The sequence below is a fragment of the Bos grunniens genome, chromosome X, assembly GCF_055505025.1.
Source record: "Bos grunniens cultivar Pamir isolate PY7600 chromosome X, Bosgru_T2T1.0, whole genome shotgun sequence".
In the NCBI taxonomy this organism is placed as follows: domain Eukaryota; kingdom Metazoa; phylum Chordata; class Mammalia; order Artiodactyla; family Bovidae; genus Bos; species Bos grunniens.
Genome location: NC_141194.1, coordinates 107058091 through 107080759, shown reverse-complemented (window position 1 = coordinate 107080759; position 22669 = coordinate 107058091). Strand labels below are relative to the sequence as shown.

Here is a 22669-nt window from a genome sequence, read left to right as displayed (position 1 = left end):
CTTCTAAAAGTTTTACAGTTTTGCCTTTCACCTTTACATCCTTCAGCTCCTTGGGATAAAGTTTTCTTTGAGGTGAGATCAAGTCTAATTTTAGTTTTTAAAGAAAATTGTGAGAAACGATGTTTTTCCAGTCGTGAACTCTGAACTAAATTTCTGTGCCTCAAAGCAGTTCTAGGAATTTAGAAAAGCAGATAGCTGCAATAAATTCCAAGAAGCAATAAATTCTCGGGAACAAGGCCTCATTCTGAGCGCTGAGCACACTGAACTGGAACTAGCTGACCAGAAACAGGCGAGCGCATGTTGAAAAGACCAGCTGTATGACCAGCCCTCCTCAGAGTCAGCCCATTTGCCTTCCCAGTACTTTTCCACTCTGAGCTTGGCCTCAGGAAAAACTTCAACTACATTTTGCTTGAGGACTCCCTGCCTCTGAAGTTCTCTGGCTGCCATAGTTTCGATAGCCTGTGTGCCTTCACCTGTGACCAGTCTTGGTTTCTGTTTTGATTCCCAGTATGCCCAGTTCCCCTAAGTGCAAGTGTGTCCTTTCCCTACTGGTCTGCGACACCTCTTGTCATGTCACCATTTCTTATCTCTTTTCTGTTCCATTGGTCTATTTGTCTCTTTCTGCACCTGTCCTACACTCTCCTAGTTACATAACTTTGTTATAGGTTGCGCTATCTGGAAGCCAAGTCCCTCCACATTGTTTTTTACAAGTCCACACATTTTAAAATGAGATTTTCCAGTTTCACAAAACCTATCTGTTGAGACTTTTATTGGAATTGCATCAATATATACATCTAGGAGTGGGGTTGCTGGCTCAGAGGGGAGATACATGTTCAGTTTGAAGAAACACAAAGCTGTTCTCCTAAATAGTACTGCCAAATGTAGACTCTCAGCAGCAATGCTCAAGAACTCACATGGGTTCTTATCTCCTCTAACACTTGATATTGTTAGACTTTTAAATTTGTGACAATTTAATGGAGGCACAGTGGTATTTCCTTGTGGTTTGATCACTAATGAGGTTGAACATCTGTTCATATGTTTATTGTTCATGTGTGTTTCTCCATCTGTGAAATGCTTACTCATGTTTTTTTTTTTTTAACCCATTGATCTGCTGAGTTGTTTGTGTTTTTCTTATTAATTTGTAGACCTTTATATATTCATAATAGGAATTTTTCATCAGTTGTATTGAAAATATTTTCCGCAAGTCACATCTGGTCTTTTTTGCTTTTTTAGTTTGCCTTTTGATGAGTGAAATCTCTTAATGTTAAAGTCAAGCTGATCAATATTTTTTACAGTCGATGATTTGTCTGCATTGTTTAAGAAATCTTTCTGTATCCCAAAGTCTAAAAATTCTTTGCTGATGTTTTTAGTCAAAAGCTTTGAAGTTGTGTTTTTGACAGAGAAGTCCTCAGTCCATCTGGAATACATTTATTTCTGCATATGGCATGCAGAAGGGTTCCAGGTTCCTCTCTTTCAATATAAATAAACATTTCCTGCTGCTGCTGCTGCTAAGTCCCTCCAGTCGTGTCTGACTCTGTGCGACCCCATAGACTGAAGCCCACCAGGCTCCCCCGTCCCTGGGATTCTCCAGGCAAGAACACTGGAGTGGCTGGCCATTTCCTTCTTCAATGCATGAAAGTGAAAAGTGAAAGTGAAGTCGCTCAGTGTCTGACTCCTAGCGACCCCATGGACTGCAGCCTACCAGGCTCCTCCATCCATGGGATTTGCCAGGCAAGAGTACTGGAGTGGGGTGCCATTGCCTTCTCCAAACATTTCCTAACTGTAGTTTAATAAAAAGTTTCTCTTTACTCACCTAACATGACACTTGCATCAGATACCACAATTACACACCAGCCAGTGTGCATCTCTGCATTTTCTAATCTATCTCATTGCTCAATTAATCTATCTGTGCATGGTATCCCACTGTCTTAATTTCAATAGTTCCCTTTCCTCTGTGTGTGTGTCTCTGTGTCTCTCTTCCTGTGTGTGTGTGTGTGTCTGTCTGTCTGTCTGTCTGTCTCTCTCTCCCTCTGTGTGTGTCTCAGACTTCTATAGTTCCTTGAGGGTAATCTTGGAGAAGGGAGCCATCAATCAATCACATGAGCTCAGTCTCTCAGCAGAGAAAACTGAGTGATTTGGCTGCAAACTCTTGCCTTGGGTTTTTCTCTTCTTGGCCAAGAGGTCCTGGAAGATCGGAACAAGATTACGCAGAGTAATGTACTGCTTGTAATACTGTGAGGTTATTCTCTTCGGGTCAAGGAGCCAGGTGTTTATCAGGCAAATGTGTGTACAGATGGCGCACAGCCCTGAACTCTGTAAGCACAGGAAATGTTTGTTTTGTTCAGCAAGTATTTCGTGCCTTCGCTGCTGGGGTGAACGCCACGAAGGTGTGAGGGTGCTAAGGAATCCCGCTCTGGAATGTTGGTCTCCTTGCTGCCACTAAGCCTTCCATTTTTTTTTTTTTTTGTTTGTTTGTTTTCGTGGCTTTAATCGTCGGAGATTCCGGGCGCCCAGGTGCGCAGAGCCGGGACCCTGGGGGCCTCGGGGGCGGGCACCAGGCGGGGGCGTGTTCAGGGGCGGGGCGTGGGCGGGGCTCCACCCCCGCGCGCCCAGCGCGCCTTCTGCGGGGTGGTGACGGCCCAGGCGCGCCGAGTCCCAGCAGCCTTCGCCGCCTCCGCGCGCCGCAGGCTCTGGGGCCCTCGCGCTCCAGCTTGTGCCCGGTCCCGTGGCCCCGCGGCCCCCGCGTCCCCGGCGGCCCGGCTCTCCCGCAAGATGACGCTGAAGGCGAGCGAAGGCGAGGGCGGGGGCGGCATGCGCACGGCGCTCTCCGATCTCTACCTGGAGCACTTGCTGCAGAAGCACAACCGGCCCGAGGTGAGCGGCTCCCGAGGTCCCCCCAACGGCGTGCGATGAGGGCCGGTCCCCGACTCTAGGCCTCGCCGCCCGCCCTCCTGCCCTCGGGATGGGGGCCCTGACCCCCGGGGCTCGTGCGGGACTTCTGGGCGCCATGGCTTGGGACCCGCGGCGCCTCTAGGCGGGAATCGGCAGAGGCCGCTGCCCCTGGCCCGGAGAGCTAATGAAAGGTCGGGGGAAACTTCTGCGTGGACGGAGTCGGGGTCACGGAGAAGACTTTCAGGAACAGAGCCCAGAGGAGGTCTGCTTAAGTGCTTGTGTCAGCAGAAAGGGTTGGTGGTAAGAGCCAACGCTGGCCTCAAAGTGCTCAGTCACCATGCCGTGGCATTTCTGCGGGGGCCTCTGGTGCTGGGGGGCACCCGGGTGGCCTGTGTCTGTGGGCAGGCATCATCCCAGGAGTAATTCTGCCCGCCCCCCGCACCCCCCCCCAGATTCCTGCGATGGCCCATAAATAGCAACTCACCTCTATCCTCAAAGATGGCCCATAAGGGAGAGTTGATTCTCTTGTTATCTTGGGGCTTCCCTGGTGGCTCAGAGTAAAGCGTCTGCCCGCAATGCGGGAGACCGGGATTCGATTCCTGGGTCGGGAAGATCTCCTGGAGAAGGAAATGGCCACCCACTCCAGTACCCTTGCCTGGAAAATGCCCTGGATGGAGGATCCTGGTAGGCTACAGTCCATGGGTCGCAAAGAGTCTGGTATGACTGAGTGACTTCAAGGTAAGGCTGCATGTCAGGCCCACTCACTCACCTGAAGGCGGAAGCTGAGTCTCAGTGGTCAGCCATCAGCCAGCACCCACCGGCAGCCCTTCCACGTTTCCTGGCCTCCTCACGGCCTGCTGGCCAGGTTCCAAGAGAGGATGTCCACAGAGACACCCAGAGATAGAGGGCTCAGCAGACACTAGCTGGCCTGGGGACTCACGAGTGTGAATCTTTTTCTAGACCGCCAAGATCTTTCAGGGCAGGGCTGTTTGCACACTCACTTTTTCCAGGTAAAATGCCTGATCCGTGGGGCCTCGGACATGGTTCCCAAATTACTAAGTGCCTGAAGAGGTGGACGTGCTATGCAGCGCACCCATCCACTTGGGCATACGATGAAACTGCAGATCCCCCAGGTCCCAGCAGACTGGCGTGCGGGCTGGGGACTGTGGACTGGGAGGCATCAGAGGGAGGCTGCATTCTGTATCTGCATTGACCTTGCTGCTTCCCTCAGGGCGCCATATTCACACTTGTCCATCTTTGCAAATCAGGATTGCAGTAGTCTAGGCTTCCAGGAGCAGCAGGATGATCATGTGGGGAAGACAAAGTTGCAAGTTAGGCAGCACAGCGGCAAGTGCGCTAGGAGGGGATCAGGCTCTGAAACTCCTTGATTCCCCATAAGCTTGGAAATGTGATTTTTTGCTTTTCTTCCCAACAGTCAACTCACTTGGCTGAGCCTTAACTCCATCCCCACCCCCTGCCAAACTCTGTTTATTGAATTTTCTTTTGGCAACTTTATTGAGGTTTACTTGGCATACATAGAATTCACCGATTTGTGCAGTTCATTGACATTGGACACATACATCCCACCCTGTAGCTGTGACCTCACAGTCCTTGAGGGTTGCCCCCACACACACCTGCCATCCCTGGATGCATGGACCGCCACCCCCCCACCCCCCCGCTCCAGCAGCATTTGTGTTTGTTTTTTTTTTTCCAAGCAGCATCTGGAAAACACTATCACTTTGCCTTTTTGAGGCTGTCCTACAGGTGGACTCCAGCTTACGTAGGCCTTTCTGTGTGCCTGCTTTCACTTTGCACAACCTGAGCATCACCTGTAACTCAGTGTCCCGACCCCTTGGAGATCTTTCTGCCCCTGGTGGGAAAGCTGGGGAGGTTCGTTGCGTGCAGTTTTGAACAGAAGCTCTGTCACTACTCTGAGTAAGCAGCAGTTTTTGTGGAGCCATGAGTTTATCCTGCAATACCAGATACAGTCTCCTGCCTATGTAGTTTGTTTGCATGAAAGGATTTGAGAATGGGATAAGAAAAATTGGTAAAGCACAGAATGAAAAGCTTCCAGAACTGCCCAACTGTGGACCTCGGAGGGAGAATCTCCACGCCATGAGGGGTGGCCTGACCCCACAAACCGGATGATTCCTTATTTCCTGAGGTTCACCTTCCCTCCAAGGAAGCTGTTGCCTTTAAAGCAATTCAGAAATTCCTGTTGCCAAACACTTCATTGAGGAAGATTGCTTTCCGTAAAAGTTCTAAAGACTAGAAAACCAAAGTTTCCCTTCTGATTGTAGTCCGTATTTGATACTGAAAAAGTCTTATCAGAGCACAGTGTTGCAGTACATTTGAAGTGGAGGCTGCCTTCCCTATTTAACTATAGGTGTCCTTCCTTGGAGAAACATTTTATGAGCTCTCTGTGACCTTGTTCTTTATGGCAGTCCCTTAGTGCACATAAAATGGGTTGTAAAATTCCTGCTTCTCTCTGCTGGCCTGTTTGAAGTTGCCCCTTTCCCATGACCTGAAGAAATAGGTTGCAAGTCCCTGAAAGTTCACTTGGGCCTAATGGCCCAGGAATGAAGTCTGGCTCCAGCTGAGTATCCACTCAGCAGAGCTCCTGGCCAGCAGATTCAGCCTCATCTGCTGTTGTACAGGTTTGGGGCTGGAGATATCCAGGGTGCCATCGGCCAACAGTGCTCCAGGCAGGGACATTCAGGGCTCACAGAGGTCTGGAGATTTCACCAGAGATCCCCTGGGGTGGGGGAGATGAAATCAGGTGACATTTCATGGATGGCAGGGATTTTTTTTTTCCCCTAAGCACCAGTTGCTCAAGTTTTCAACTGTTGCTCAAAAGAGGAGAACTGACTCCAGGGCAGGGAAACAGGAAGACATGCTCCAAATTAGGGAACCAGAGTACAGCTTGGTGTAACATAGAATTTTCTGAGGCTTCACTTTGCCTTTTTCCTTCACGTGGAGGCATAGAGTTGAGCCGCATCCATATGCATCCGTTCCTCCGTCCCTGTGGTTCATCCACGACTACAAGCCTCCAGCCACCAGCAGAGGCCACCTACCCTGGACTGAATTGTTTGGTGCTGCAGGGTTGACTGTGCAAGAAATGCTCAAGCGAGCGGACCCGTGGCAGCTCACATCCATCGTGTCCCAGGGCCGATTGTACACGTTTGTGCTCTGAAGTCACCAGCCTGCCAGTCCTGCTGCAGGTGCTTTGTTTGCCTGCATCCCAGGCACCTGGTTCATCAGGACTGAAGCCAGGACTTGCATAAAATCTTGCCTCTGAGGCTTTCCTCTCCTCCCAGCCCTTTTCTGCAGCTCTCATATTTGTGGGGAAACAGTTTTCCCTTTTTTCTGGTACCTTGAGTCCTTTTGGATTTTCTCATGGGTTTTTTTTTTCCTTGTGTTCTTTCCCAAAGTGGAGCCTGCCCTGGCCCAGGAGGACTGAGCAGCTGGTGTCTGGTGTAGGCCATCACTTGCCTGCTTGGCCTGGGCCTTCTGTCTGTTTAAGTCGCTCAGTCATGTCCAACTCTGGGTGACCCCATTGACTGTACAGTCCATGGAATTCTCCAGGACAGGATCCTGGAGTGGGTAGCAGCCTTTCCCTTCTCCAGGGGATCTTCCCAACCCAGGGATTGAACCCAGGTCTCCCGCACTGCAGGCGGATTCTTTCCCAGCTGATCTCCCAGGGAAGCCCAAGAATGCTGGAGTGGGTAGCCTAGCCCTTCTCCAGGGGAACTTACCGGCCCAGGAATCAAACCCGGGTCTCCTGCATTGCAGGCAGCTTCTTTCCCAAGTCAGCTTCTCAGGGAAGCCCCACGGTACCTGAAAACAGTGGGCAGAGGGCTTACCCATCGGCCCAACAGATGTTGGTTCATTCCCTCCAGTCATTGTCACCAGCTCTTAATGTGACTTGGTGGGCCCTACTTGAGTCATCCACCTCCACCACCTGCCGCTAAGTTTGTTTTTTCATCTCTCTCTTTTTTAATCCCAGCTTCCTCTGAACTGCTGCCTCTGCCCTTTGAACCCACCACAGATGTTTCCTCTGAAGAGGGTTTCAGAGGCCAGGCCTTGCCACCCCAGCAGTTTGTGTGAATATGGGCCCCTGACAGGCTGCGGAGCAGAGGGCGGCCTTGCGCCCTTCTCACGTGGGACGGCCGTTCCCCATCCTGCCCGGGTGTGGCTGGGGGCCTCCCTGGCCAGGGGGGTACTGGTGTCCAAGTTGCAAAGTGCACCCCACAGAAAGCAATCGAGCACCTTTGCCCGATGTTGTTTGCTCAGCATTCCTTGTATCACTTTGTAATCACCCGGCACGGGTGCTCATGGCACTGGGAAGGACTCAACATTGTGGTCCAGCGTGGGGCCAGTAAGTCCCAGAACAAACAATGGAAAATCTCTGCCACCCATTGGAAGGCGCGTGTCTTAACAGCTGTGGAAACACGCCAAGTTCCAGCAGTTGAGGGGCAGGACAGGAGAGACGGGGGACCGACTGCAGCCTGCGGCCCCTGCTCTGTACGCATCTGTCTGTCTAGCCCTTCATCACAGATTGTCTGTGGGCTGGGGGTGCCAGGGGCTGGTGTGCCAGGTGTCATCAAAGAGCGGTCAGAGCAGGGGCATCAGGTGGTGCTTTGGGGGCACCCCACGGGTGCGAGTTGGTTCTTCAGGTGCCAGGTCAGAGCATTCCAGGTATCTCTCTCATCACTGGCAGCTTCTGAGGGAGTGTGATAGTGGCTCTGAGTCATTAGGAAGGGGGACTGTCTTGATGGATAAGCACATTGAAAAGCCCAGCGTTTGGCATAGCAAGTGTTGAACTTTTCTGGGTTCAATGTGTTCTACCTCTGGCACGCTTTGCAGAGTCCTTAATTTAAAGGCTGACATGTCTTGGAGCTGAATGAAGAGATGAGGCCCCCAATCATGCAGGCATCCACCCCCTTGCCAAGTTCACTCTGTCTTCCGTGGACAGACTTTCGACTGTCCTTGTTGAGAATGTTACGCAGGGCTCTGCCACGTCTGCAAACCCAGATGAATCATCAGAAATGCTTTCTTGATGGTACTTTACAGCACATGATAAGAGAATCTGATCTGTGTTTCCAGACTTTATTGCCACCTTTACCTGCTATGGTTACTGATGAATCCCTGGTTACATGGATCGAACCCAAGTCTCCCAAATTGCAGGCAGATTCTTTACCAACACTGCTGGGTTTTAAGACACGTAAGTGGTAGTTCGGAGAAGGCAATGGCAACCCACTCCAGTATTCTTGCCTGGCAAATCCCATGGATGGAGGAGCCTGGTAGGCTGCAGTCCGTGGGGTCGCTAGGAGTCAGACACTGAGCGACTTCACTTTCACTTTTCACTTTCATGTATTGGAGAAGGAAATGGCAAGCCACTCCAATGTTCTTGCCTGGAGAATCCCAGGGACAGGGGAGCCTGGTGGGCTGCTGTCTCTGGGGTCACACAGAGTTGGACATGACTGAAGCGACTTAGCAGCAGCAGCAGCAATTGGTAGTTGCTGGGAGATCCATGGAATGAATCTGCAGGTTTGATTTTGAGCATTCTCAGCCCCACAATTACTAGTGAACAAAGATTTGTAAGTCAGAATCAGGGCAAGTCAGGCATGCAGTCAGTGATCCTTGAACTCCTCAGTCTGTACGTTCAAATCTCTTAATACCTGCAACATGGTAAAAACAAATAAGGTGCTTAATTTAACAGAATTCTTCCAACTTGATGCCACATGCTTCCAGGTCGCTGTAGGTAATGCTTTGAGAAGCTCTGAGGTTACCATGTGCTTTAGCCTGTTAATTTCCAACCCCAGATTCCTGCAACTTTCTCCATGGTTTGTTGTTTCCTCTCCCCATTCGTTACTGTGCTCTCTTAGTTACAGCTCTTTGGGTGCAAACAAGTGCTACCTGCCAGCTGTTTTGCTACTTTTTTACAATAACTTCAACTCTGTCTCCTACAAGATCAAAAATAGTACATTGTCAAAACCATGGACTTGACATTGCTGTGACATGTGAGTGTAGCTCTGGGCCATTTTGTCACATGTGTGAAGATACATAACCACCACCACCACTATAACATCCCAATAATGTTATATCAGTTCAGTTCAGTTCAGTTCAGTCGCTCAGTTGTGTCCGACTCTTGGCGACGCCATGAATCGCAGCTCGCCAGGCCTCCCTGTCCATCACCAACTCCCGGATTTCACTCAGACTCACGTCCATTGAGTCAGTGATGCCATCTTTCTCCTCCTGCCCCCAATCCCTCCCAGCATCAGAGTCTTTTCCAATGAGTCAACTCTTCACATGAAGTGGCCAAAGTATTGGAGTTTACCTGGAATCAAATCATTGGGAATATTTTTATTGCTGGGAATCGTCCCAAAGTCTGGATGGATCATAGTCTGTTGACCTGCTCACCTGTGATAGATACTCCTAGTTGTTTCCAGGTTTGAGTTACTGTGAGTAAATCTGTACGAACCTTCAGTTCAGTTCAGTCACTCAGTCATGTCTGACTCTTTGCGACCCCATGAACTGCAGCATACCAGGCCTCCCTGTCTAAGACCAACTCCCAGAGTCTACCCAAACTCATCTCCATTGAGCCGGTGATGCCATCCAACCATCTCATCCTCTGTCGTCCCCTTCTCCTCCTACCTTCAGTCTTTCCCAGCATCAGGGTCTTTTCAAATGAGTCAGCTCTTTGCATCAGGTGGCCAAAGTATTGGAGTTTCAGCTTCAACATCAGACCTTCCAATGAACACCCAGGGCTGATCTTCTTTAGGATGGACTGTGTGGATCTCCTTGTAGTCCAAGGGACTCTCAAGAGTCTTCTCCAACACCACAGTTCAAAAGCATCAGTTCTTCGGTGCTCAGCTTTCTTTATAGTCCAACTCTCACATCCATACATGACCACTGGAAAAACCATAGCCTTGACTAGACGGACCTTTGTTTACAAAGTAATGTCTCTGCTTTTTAATATGCTGTCTATGTTGGTCATAACTTTCCTTCCAAGGAGTAAAGTGAAAGTGAAGTCGCTCAGTCATGTCCGACTCTTTGTGACTCCATGGCCTGTAGCCTATTAGGCTTCTCCATCCATGGGATTTTCCAGGCAAGAATACTGGAGTGGGTTACCATTTCCTTCTCCAGGAGATCTTCCCAACCCAGGGATTGAACCCGGGTCTCCTGCATTGTAGGCAAACGCTTTACCATCTGAGCCACCAGGGAAGCAGTAAGTGTCTTTTATTTTATTTTATTTTTTTTTAAAAGACACAGTAAGTGTCTTTTAATTTTATGGCTGCAATCACCATCTGCAGTGATTTTTGAGCCCCCCCAAATAAAGTCTCTCACTGTTTCCACTGTTTCCCCATCTATTTGCCTTGAAGTGGTGGGACCAGTTGCCATGATCTTAGTTTTCTGAATGTTGAGCTTTAAGCCAACTTTTTCACACTCCTCTTTCACTTTTATCAAGAGGCTCTTTAGTTCTTCACTTTCTGCCGTAAGGGTGGTATCATCTGCATATCTGAGGTTATTGATATTTCTCCCGGCAATCTTGATTCCAGCTTGTGCTTCATCCAGCCCAGGTACAAACCTTCATGTAGCAGGTTTTGCACACACATTTGTCTTGTTCCATTACAGTGAATACAGTGAAAGTCTCTCAGTCGTGTCCGATTCTTCGTGACCCCATGGACTATACAGTCCGTGGAATTCTCCAGGCCAGAATACTGGAGTGGGTAGCCTTTGCCTTCTCCAGGGGATCTTCCCAACCCAGGGATCGAACCCAGGTCTCCCACATTGCAGGCGATTCTTTACCAGCATTGCTCACTTATAAAGTACTCATTTTGTTTTCTAAGAAAGCACCCGATTCTCTTCCTGAATGGCTGTTCCATTTTACATTGCCACCAGCCATGGATGAGAGATTCAGTTTCTTTCCATCCTTATGACTATTTAGTCTTGTCACTGGTTTTGATCATAGCTGCTCTGATGGCTGTGTGGTGATATTTCCTTATGGTTTTCTTTCTTTTTTTTTTAATAGCACTGGTTTGTTTTTCTGTTTTTGTCTCTGCTGGGTCTTCATGGCTGAGCGCAGGCTTTCTCTAGTTGCAGCAAGAAGGGACTCCTCTTGGTTCCATAAGGACAAGCCTTCTGACTGTCACTAAATGCAACCCAAGCGTGTGGCCAAAATCCAGCAGAACTAAAAATTCTCCATTCATTCCTTTGGTGACGTCCCTTCTCACAGATCTCCCAGGATCTGGAGACCCTTCCTTTCATTTTTTTCTGTCGTGTGTGTGTGGACCTTGATGTTGTAAGGGTTCTGACATTTACAGTCTGTTCTTTACCTACAATTGTTTTGCAACCTGCTGTAGGTCGATGCTAAAAAGGGAACGTTGGTAGAGGCTTTTGTATTCTGACTGGTGGCCAACCCAACAGCTTTATTCTGTTTCTCACTGATCCAGCTTCTCCCTGATCTTTTTCGGGATGACCAGACGCCCAACTCAGTTCTTCTTTTTTCAGCCCCTTGTGCAGCCTGGGACAGCCTGTTCTCCAGTTCTGGTTGATGAGATACCAGCTTCCTCCTTCCTGCAATCCTCCCCAGCTAGTTTCTTCTGGGTGCACATTCTCAGCTCTGCTGTCTGCCGGAACATTTTTTAAATCTCTCATCCTCATGACTTCCTTTTTTTGTGTGTGTGGGTTTCTATTTACCTTCCTGCCTTGGACTCTCCTTTCAGTAGGGCCCAGGGACTTTTCCCACGCTCAGACTTTTCCGTGGGTTCAATCCCTGCTCTGAGAACTAGATCCTACAGGCTGCAATTGAGACCCAGCACAGTCAAATAAATGAATATCAAAAAAAAAAAAAACAGGATCCACACTACACACAATTCCTTAAGCTCCCAACTTGAATCTAAATGACACTCAGGAAAATTCTATCTTGCCACAAGAGAAGGCTTTTATATGCCTGTTAAGAGATTAATCTGAAATGAATCCAGTTTTCTTCTGAGCCCCTTCTCTTGTCTCCCAGTTCCTCCATGTTGTTCACGTGTCCCTCCAGAGAGAGATGGCATGTTTACAAGCAGATATGAAGATTTTCATCTGTTTCACAGCATACCTTTCCTCCCCCCTTTTTTTTTCACTTAACAACATTTCTTTGAGATCAACCCCTGAACCTCCTTTTCATGGCTCCATGGTATCTGTGTGTGCTAGGACACTTTGCACAGAGGTAGAGGTAACTCATCTACTGTAGATGGCCTTGAAGTGCCCTGTAGCTCTGGTGTCATGAGTTACATCAGTTACATGAGTTACATCAGTTACGTCTCATCAGTTACTTTGCTAAATACAATCCCTTATTAGAAGCTTCTGCTTTCATAGCACTGTGGAAAGCTGTGTCACGTGAGTTTGGAGAAGTGCTAGCTGCTGCCCAGGGCAGTTTCTCTTTCTCGGGACTTCCCTGATTGCAATAGATCTGGAGAGACAGACAGACACATAGATGGGGCTAGCTGTTCCTCCTTGGGGAATCTTCCCATTTCTCCTTTGCCACCAACTGGCTGATGAGATGTCCTTCTCCTGGTCCCACCCATTGGGAAGATCTTCCCTCCCCGTGGTCTCTGAGGGGCATCCCCACCCCCGCTGTGGCTGGATCGCAGCCGCCGTCCATGTGCAGCGGAATCCTTCCCTAACATCCTGATTGAATATTTGACCTGGAGTGGGTGGGAACATTTTCAGAGTGCTCCTTGCCCTTCTCCAAGCCCTGGGCTACTTCAAGAGCAGTTAAGTTAGAAAGAGGAGGAAGAACCAGCAAAGGAGACTGAAGAGTGCTTTAAGGAGATCCATCCATTTATTCTCATTGGCATGTGATGTCAGAGCCACACTGTTCTTAAAATTCCAAAGTCCATCCACAGTAGGACAGCTCCTGAGGGTCCCAGTTCCATGCTCTGTGGCCTTTTTTCACTCTCCTGATGCCATTCCTTCCAGTGTTTTATTTGCAAATTTTCAAACCCACTGCAAAGAACAAACAATTTGATAGTAGCTTCCATTTGACATACCTCCTAGATTATACCATTAACACGCGGCCATGTGTGCTTTGTCACGTGTCTATCCACAAACCATTCATTCACCTTTTTTTTTTTTCCTCAAAGTAAGTTCCACGACTGAACCCCTGTGCCTACAACCTGTGCCCTGCAACAGGACAAACCACTGGGATGAGAAGGCCACTCACCACATCTAGAGAAAAGCCCAACAGCAGCAACTAAGACCTGGCACAGCCATAAAAGAAATGAATGAATCTTGTTTTTTTTTTTTTTTAAAAGCTGCAAGCATCAGAACAGTTCACCCCTAAAGGCTTCAGTGTGCATATTATGGACTAGTATTCAGTATTTCTATATGATTTTTTTTTTTAACTTTGTGGTCCAGGGTCCATCTGGTGAAATGTACTGGATGAGTTTGAACAAATACACACACCTGTGCTAACCCAACCCTGATCACAGTTTGGAGCATCAACACTCCAGAAGTATCTCTCATACTCTACCCAGCCTACCCCTTCCCATCCCAACAGAGGCAACCACCATCTTCAATGTTGTTATTGTCATTTAGGCGTGTTCTAAAACCTCACAAATGGGCTCATCTAATGTGTACTCTTTTGCCTAAAGCTTCTTTCACTCAACATCACACTTTTCAGACTGATGCATGTTGACCCCTGTCAACATGGTCCTTTTGTTTCTGTCACCTCCTGTGGGTGAATAAAGCTGCTGTGAACATCCATGTGCAACCCTGTGTCTTTTCTTTTGGGTGAACACTTCAAAGTGTGGTTGACAGGGGCTAGGGTCAGTGTGTGCTAAACTTGTCTTTTTCGCCATCAGCTCCCTAGTACATCTTATGAAAAAGCCCAAATGAACTTTTTGGCCCACCCAGTATTTCCCTGATTACAGTGCTTGTAGGCTCTTGTAGTGCATGTGGCCTTTTGAAATGAAGTGTCCGTTCAAACATTCTGTCTTTTCCTCACTTGCCATCCTGTTATTGAGTCATAAGAATTCTTCACATGTTCTGGGTATAAATAAGTCTCTGTCAGACGTATGTATTGCAGCTTTTACAGTCAGGCTGTGCCATGCCTTCATAGCTCTTGATCGTCTTTTGGTGAGAAGGTGTTAGTTTTGATGGGACAACTGTCCGCATCTATGATTATCACTGTGTGTGCCTACTAAACCTTTGCCTGTCTCAGGGGAGTTTCTTCACTTCGAGGTATTTATATTTTTTAGTTGTCATTTGGCTCTTTTGTGTCAGATAGAAGGCACTTCTGCTTCCTCCCCGGTTTTGACAATGCGCTATGCTGCTTTTCTCAAAGCTTGGCTGTCTCACCTTTTCTGTTTGGCACTGCCAACTGTCTGGTTTTGTCTAGAAAGTCAGGTGGGGATGAACATTCCTGCTGCCAATGTGGGGTTGACCTGGCACCATGGATTACCAAGACCAGCCTTCTGTCTGTCCTCTTGCCCAGGCCAGAGGCCTTAAATTAACTTCAGATGTATCATGCAGAGACTTTCCAGAGTGTAATTCATGCGGCTGTGCTGTCTGCATGGTTGAGGTCAACGAATCACAGTTCACGTGGCATCTTGGGCCAATGGGAGGGGTGGCCCGTTGGATAAATAACAGTTCAGTTCAGTCGCTCAGTCGTGTCTGACTCTTTGTGACACCATGAATCACAGCATGCCAGGCCTCCCTGTCTATCACCAACTCCAAGAGTTCACTCAAACTCATGTCCATCGAGTTGGTGATGCCACCAGCCATGTCATCTCCTGTCGTCCCTTTTTCCTCCTGCCCCCAATCCCTCTCAGCATCAGAGTCTTTTCCAATGAGTCAACTCTTCGCATGAGGTGGCCAAAGTACTGGAGTTTCATCCTTAGCATCATTCCTTCCAAAGAACAGCCAGGGCTGATCTCCTTTAAAATGGACTAGGTGGATCTCCTTGCAGTCCAAGGGACTCTCAAGAGTCTTCTCCAACACCACAGTTTAAAAGCATCAATTCTTTGGCACTCCGCTTTCTTCACAGTCCAACTCTCACATCCATACATGACCACTGGAAAAACCATAGCCTTGACTAGACAGACCTTTGTTGGCAAAGTAATGTCTCTGCTTTTCAATATGCTATCTAGGTTGGTCAATATCTTTCCTTCCAAGGAGTAAGCGTCTTTTAATTTCACAGATGCAGTCACCATCTGCAGTGATTTTGGAGCCCCCAAAAATAAAGTCTGACACTGTTTCCACTGTTTGCCCATCTATTTCCCATGAAGAGATGGGACCAGATGCCATGATCTTAGTTTTCTGAATGTTGAGCTTTAAGCCAACCTTTTCACTCTCCTCTTTCACTTTCATCAAGAGGCTTTTTAGGTCCTCTTCACTTTCTGCCATAAGGGTGGTGTCATCTGCATATCTGAGGTTATTGATATTTCTCCCGGAAATCTTGATTCCAGCTTGTACTTCTTCCAGCCCAGTGTTTCTCATGATGTACTCTGCATATAAATTAAATAAGCAGGGTGACAGTATACAGCCTTGACGTACTCCTTTTCCTATTTGGAACCAGTCTGTTGTTCCATGTCCAGTTCTAACTGTTGCTTCCTGACCTGCATATAGGTTTCTCAAGAGGCAGGACAGGTGGTCTGGTATTCAATCTCTTGAAGAATTTTCCACAGTTTATTGTGATCCACACAATCAAAGGCTTTGGCATAGTCAATAAAGCAGAAATAGATGTTTTTCTGAAACTCTCTTGCTTTTTCGATGATCCAGCAGATGTTGGCAATTTGATCTCTGGTTCCGCTGCCTTTTCTGAAACCAGCTTGAACATCTGGAAGTTCACGGTTCACATATTGCTGAAGCCTGGCTTGGAGAATTTTGAGCATTACTTTACTATTGTGTGAGATGAGTGCAATTGTGCAGTAGTTTGAGCATTCTTTGGCATTGCCTTTCTTTGGGATTAGAATGAAAACTGACCTTTTCCGGTCCTGTGGCCACTGCTGAGTTTTCCAAATTTGCTGACATATTGCGTGCAGCACTTTCACAGTATTATCTTTCAGGATTTGAAATAGCTCAACTGAAATTCCATCACCTCCACTAGCTTTCGTAGTGATGCTTTCTAAAGCCCACTTCACATTCCAGGATGTCTGGCTCTAGGTGAGTGATCATACCATTGTGATTATCTTGGTTGTGAAGATCTTTTTTGTACAGTTCTTCTGTGTATTCTTGCCACCTCTTCTTAATATCTTCTGCTTCTGTTAGGTCCATACCATTTCTGTACTTTATCGAGCCCATCTTTGCATGAAAAGTTCCCTTGGTATCTCTAATTTTCTTGAAGAGGTCTCTAGTCTTTCCCATTCTGTTGTTTTCCTCTATTTCTTTGCATTGATCGCTGAGGAAGGCTTTCTTATCTCTTCTTGCTATTTAGAATTCTGCATTCGGATGCTTATATCTTTCCTTTTCTCCTTTGCTTTTCGCTTCTCTTATTTTCACAGCTATTTGTAAGGCCTCCCCAGACAGCAATTTTGATTTTTTGCATTTCTTTTCCATGGGGATGTTCTTGATCCCTGTCTCCTGTACAATGTCACGAACCTCCATCCATAGTTCATCAGGCACTCTATCTATCAGATCTAGTCCCTTACATCTATTTCTCACTTCCACTGTATAATCATAAGGGATTTGATTTAGGTCATACCTGACTGGTCTAGTGGTTTTCCCTACTTTCTTCAATTTAAGTCTGAATTTGGCAATAAGGAGCTCATGATCTGAGCCACAGTCAGCTCCCAGTCTTCTTTTTGCTAACTGTATAGAGCTTCTCCATCTCTGGCTGCAAAGAATATAATCAATCTGATTTTGGTGTTGACCATCTGGTGATGTCCATGTGTAGAGTCTTGTCTTGTGTTGTTGGAACAGGGTGTTTGCTATGACCAGTGTGTTCTCTTTGCAAAACTCTATTAGCCTTTGCCCTGCTTCATTCCGTATTCCAAGGGCAAATTTTCCCATTACCCCAGGTGTTTCTTGACTTCCTACTTTTGCATTCCAGTCCCCTATAATGAAAAGGACATCTTTTTTGGGTGTTAGTTCTAAAAGGTCTTGGAGGTCTTCCTAGAACCGTTCAACTTCAGCTTCTTCAGCATTACTGGTTGGGGCATAGACTTGGATTCCTGTGATATTGAATGGTTTGCCTTGGAAACGAACAGAGATCATTTTGTCGTTTTTGAGATTGCATCCAAGTACTGCGTTTCGGACTCTTTTGTTGACCATGATGGCTACTCCATTTCTTCTAAGGGATTCCTGCCCACAGTAGTAGATATAATGGTCATCTGAGTTAAATTCACCCATTCCAGTCCATTTTAGTTCGCTGATTCCTAGAATGTCGACGTTCACTCTTGCCATCTCCTGTTTGACCACTTACAATTTGCCTTGATTCATGGCCCTAACATTCCAGGTTCCTATGCAATATTGCTCTTTACAGCATCAGACCTTGCTTCTATCACCAGTCACATCCACAACTGGGTATTGTTTTTGCTTTGGCTCCTTCCCTTAATTCTTTCTGGAGTTATTTCTCCACTGATCTCCAGTAGTATATTGGGCACCTACTGACCTGGGGAGTTCCTCTTTCAGTATCCAGTATGAAATGGCAAAATGATAGGATAAATAACATGGCCCATCAAATTGAATGCAGTCAGCTACCAGCCTAAGAAGATAAGCATTGGTTTACGTAGCTTGGGATTCCCTGGTGGCTCAGATGGTAAAGCGCCTGCCCGCAATGTGGGAGACCCTGGTTAGATCCCTAGGTCAGGAAGATCCCCTGGAGAAGGGAATGGCCACCCACACCAGTACTCTTGTTTAGAAAATTCCCTGGATGGAGGAGCCTGGTGGGCTACAGTCCATGGGGTCGCAAAGAGTCAGACACGACTGAGTGACTTCACTTTCACTTTCTGTAGCTTTGGGGGTTGTAGCCCTGCAGTGATATCCTAGGGGTCGCCTCAGCCACTTGCTTCATCCAATGCTCTGCTCTTTTGCCCCACCAGCCTGTGTCACCCCAGCTGAGTGCTGTCATGGAGGACATGTACACCAATGGGCCTGCTGCCCTGGGGAGCCCAGCCCAGACTCAGGGCCAGGAGGCCCGGAAGGTGCGGCTCATCCAGTTTGAGAAGGTCACCGAGGAGCCCATGGTAACCCCTGTTTTTCGCCATCATCACCCCCCTGCCCACTCCCGCTCCAGAGCAGGCTTCCTGCCCCCTTCCAGTGGTTGATGCCCCAGGTGGTGGAGACAGAAAGTCTTTCTCCCAAGAAATCACTTTCAGATATCTTAAAGATCAGCTCAGCCTGGAGACAGAAACAGCAACCACCTCCAGTATTCCTGCCTGGAAATGTCCATGGACAAAGAGGAGCCTGGCGGGCTGCAGTCCATGGGGTTACAGGACTGAGCACGTTCACATGAGGGTGGAGGGTTGGTAGCAATAAACTGATAGAACTGAAACAAACAAAACAAGATCAGCTCAGAAATAGCTCACAGTCAAGCATGCTATGGCTTTGTCTATCTTCCAGGGAATCACACTGAAGCTGAACGAGAAGCAGTCATGTACGGTGGCCAGAATTCTCCATGGGGGCATGGTCCACAGACAAGGTATAGGTCCAGCCTTCTTCTATACTTCATGACATGACTATTTTTCCTGTTAGGTAACATTTGAGCAATTACTATATGCAACCCCTTTCATCCGCCTCTGAATACATAGCAATGAAGCAAAGAGACCATCTCTGCCTCCTGGGGCTACCAGTTAAACTGAGAAAATAGGAAATTTCCTGGTACATCAGTATTTAGGACTCGGTATTCTCACGGCTGTGAGCCATAGTTCAATCCCTGCTCGGGGAACTAAGATTCCATTAGCTAAACAGCACAGCCAGAAAAAAAAAAACAACTAAGCAAATAGACATTAACACATATTTCAGTAACTGCTGTATCTCCTTCATGGGAAGCAGCCATCAATTTGCAGAAGCATCCATTAGTAAAAGCACTTTTCTTTGTATCTAGGGGAGTGCAGGTAAGATAACCACTCTTCACAGAGATTCACACAGATTCTAAACAGTGATTAACTTGATCACTTGGTAGTGTTTGGAGGTTTTAGCTTAACAGCAGAAAAACATCAAGCTTGCTGGTGACTTCAGAGTGCCAAGTTCTTCATTTTCTGATTTCTTTGAGTGTTGTATAGCTGTTATCAGAGGCCCCAGAGATCAGGGGCACTGTAGTTCCAGGAGATTTTGAGGATCAGGTACTTTTATTCTTTACTCGGAGTCCTGAAGTCAAGGCAGATGACGTAGTCAACTTCCCAGTGCTGGTCCTCATAGGACCCAGAGGGCCATCAATAGAATATTCCGGTCTCTTGTGGTCGAATACTTCTAACCCTTTGTTTTTTTTTACACAATCTATTGTATCACAGTACAATATTGTACAAAATTGTATCACACAATGATACAAAATTGTATCACACAATCTATTGCTACAAATCACAGTTTCTTTCCTGCAGTGTTTTGACTCCTATTGACAGCTCTTGTCTGAACCTGTTTTCTTTTGATGGTAGGCTCACTTCACGTTGGGGACGAGATCCTAGAAATCAATGGCACAAACGTGACTAATCACTCGGTAGATCAGCTGCAGAAGGCGATGGTGGGTATCCACTCTGCCCTTGTCTTGGTGAACTGTGGATCGGAATTGCTGTCCACGTACCGCATTTTTGTATTTATACCTCATTGAAGGGCCTCTTATCACTCAAGAAATGACAACCCTCTGTTTTCATTTAGTAAACTTCTAAAACAAGGCATATGACCCAGAGTGTCTAGAAAAAGCTCTGTACTGAGTGCCAGAAGTCCTCAGTCTTTAATGGCAGCCCTGAATCACACTCTCTTTTACTCCAGCCCTGTGATTTGGAGCAAAATTCACTTCTCTAAGTCATCTATAACACGAAGATGCTAGTAATCACTATTCTGTTATAGATTTCTTACAGAGAGGAATGGACTAAAAGATGAAACGTCAAAAAGACAGAATGATCTCTGTTCATTTCCAAGACAAATCAGTCAGTATTACAGTAATCCAAGTCTATGCCCCAACCACTAAGGCTTAAGAAGCTGAAGTTGAATGGTTCTATGAAAACCTAAAAGACATTCTAGAACTAAAACCCCAAAAGATGTCCTTTTCATTATAGGGGACTAGAATGCAAAAGTAGGAAGTCAGGAGATACCTAGAGTAACAGGCACATTTGGCCTTCGAGTACAGAATGAAGCAGGGCAAAAGCTAACAGAGCTTTGCCAAGAGAATGCACTGGTCATAGCAAACACCCTCTTCCAACAACACAGGAGAAGACTCTACACATGGACATCACCAGATGGTCAATACCAAAATCAGATTGATTATATTCTTTGTAGCCAGAGATGGAGAAGCTCTATACAGTCAGCAAAAACTATACTGGGAGCTGACTGTGGCTCAGATCATGAACTCCTTATTGCCAAATTCAGACTTAAATTGGAGAAAGTAGGGAAAACCACTAGACCTTTCAGATATGATCTAAATCAAATCCCTTACAATTATACAGTGGAAGTGACAAATAGATGTAAGGGACTAGATCTGATAGACAGAGTGCCTGAAGAACTATGGACAGAGGTTCGTGACATTGTACAGGAGGCAGTGATCAAGACCATCCCCGAGAAAAAGAAATGCAAAAAAGCAAAATGTTGTCTAAGGAGGCCTTACAAATAGCTGAGAAAAGAATAGAGGCAGAAGGCAAAGGTGAAAATGAAAGATATACCATATAAATGCAGAGTTCCAAAGAATAGAAAGAAGAGATAAGAAAGCCGTCCTGAGTGATCAATGCAAAGAAATAGAGGAAAATAATAGAGTGGGAAAGACTAGAGATCTCTTCAAAAAACTTAGAGATACCAAGGGAACATTTCATGCAAAGATGGGCACAATAAAGGACAGGAATGGTATGGACCTAACAGAAGCAGAAGATATTAAGAAGAGCTGGCAAGAATACACAGAAGAGCTATACCAAAAAGATCTTCCAACGCAGATAACCATGATGGTGTGATCACTCACCTGTAGCCAGACATCCTGGAATGCGAAGCCAAGAGGGCCTTAGGAAGCATCACTACAAACAAAGCTACTGGAGGTGATAGAATTCCAGTTAAGCTATTTCAAATCCTAAAAGATGATGCTGTGAAAGTGCTGCACCCAATATGCCAGCAAATTTGGCAAACTCAACAGTGGCCACGGGACTGGAAAAGGTCAGTTTTCATTCCAATCCCAAAGAAGGGCAATGCCAAAGAATGTTAAAACTACTGCACAATTGCACTCATCTCACACGCTAGCAAAGTAATGCTCAAAATTCTCTAAGTCAGGCTTCAGCAATACCTGATCCATGAATTTCCAAATGTTCAAGCTGGTTTTAGAAGAGGCAGAGGAGCCAGATAACACATTGCCAACATCTGTTGGATCATAGAAAAAGCAAGAGGGTTCCAAAAAAACATCTACTGCTGTCAAAGCCTTTGACTGTGTAGATCACAACAAACTGGAAAATTCTTTGAGAAATGGGAATACCAGACCACCTGACCACGCCTCCTGAGAAATCTGAATGCAGGTCAAGAAGCAACAGTTAGAACTGGACATGTAACAACAGAGTGGTTCCAAACTGAGAAAGAAGTTCGTCAAGGCTGTATCTTGTCACCCTGCTTGTTTAATTTACATGCACAGTACATCATGAGAAATGCCAGGCTGGATAAACACAAGCTGGAATCAAGATTGCCAGGAGAAATATCAAGAACCTCAGATATGCAGATGACACCACCCTTATGGCAGAAAGTAAAGAGGAAGTAAAGAGCCTCTTGATGAAAGTGAAACAGGAGAGTGAAAAAGCTGGCTTAAAACTCACTGTTCAAAAAAAAACACAAAAACTCACCATTCAAAAAACTAAGATCAAGGCATCCAGTCCCATAACTTCATGCCAAATACATGGGGAAACAATGGAAACAGTGACAGACTTTGTTTTGGGGGGCTCCAAAATCACTATAGATGGTGACTGCAGCCATGAAATTCAAAAACATTTGCTCCTTGGAAGAAAAGCTATCACCAACCTAGACAGCATATTGAAAACAGAGACATCACTTTGCCGTCAAAGGTTCATCTACTCAAGGCTATGGTTTTTCCAGGAGTCATGTATGGATGTGAGAGTTGGCCCATAAAGAAAGCTGAGCACCAAAGAACTTATGCTTTTGAACTGTGGTGTTGGAGAAGACTCTTGAGAGTCCCTTGGACTGCAAGGAGATCCAATCAGTCCATTCTGAAGGAGATCAGCCCTGGGATTTCTTTGGAAGGAATGATGCTGAAACTCCAATACTTGGGCCACCTGATGTGAAGAACTGACTCATTTGAAAAGACCCTGATGCTGGGAAAGATTGAAGGCAGGAGGAGAATGGGACTACAGAGGACAAGATGGTTGGATAGCATCACTGACTTGATGGACATGAGTTTGAGCATGCTCTGGGAGTTCGTGATGGACAGAAAAGCCTGTCCTGCTGAACTCCATGGGGTTGCAAAGATTTGGACATGACTGAGCGACTGAACTGAACTGAGATGAGACATTGAACATGCCCTCTAGATTCAGTTGTGCTGGGTGTTTGCCCTTCCAGATTCTTCACCATGGTTCTTCAGCCCTGCGCACAATGGTGACCGTTCCTGCAAGCAAAGCTGGGAAAATCACATGAAGTATTTGGGTGTCATTGG

At 46.6% G+C, this 22669-nt stretch overlaps 1 protein-coding gene across 1 annotated transcript in view; it reads left to right on the top strand.

Annotated features, from left to right (window-relative positions):
• The first annotated feature begins 2641 nt into the window (after window positions 1-2641).
• Window positions 2642-22669, top strand: part of MPP1 (MAGUK p55 scaffold protein 1) — a 32840-nt gene continuing 12812 nt past the window's right edge. Inside the window, exons 1-4 of the mRNA XM_086385895.1 lie at window positions 2642-2874; window positions 17925-18068; window positions 18445-18523; window positions 19476-19561. Coding sequence (XP_086242021.1) covers window positions 2773-2874; window positions 17925-18068; window positions 18445-18523; window positions 19476-19561 — 411 coding nt within the window. The 5' untranslated portion in view covers window positions 2642-2772. The remainder of the gene's footprint in view (window positions 2875-17924; window positions 18069-18444; window positions 18524-19475; window positions 19562-22669) is intronic.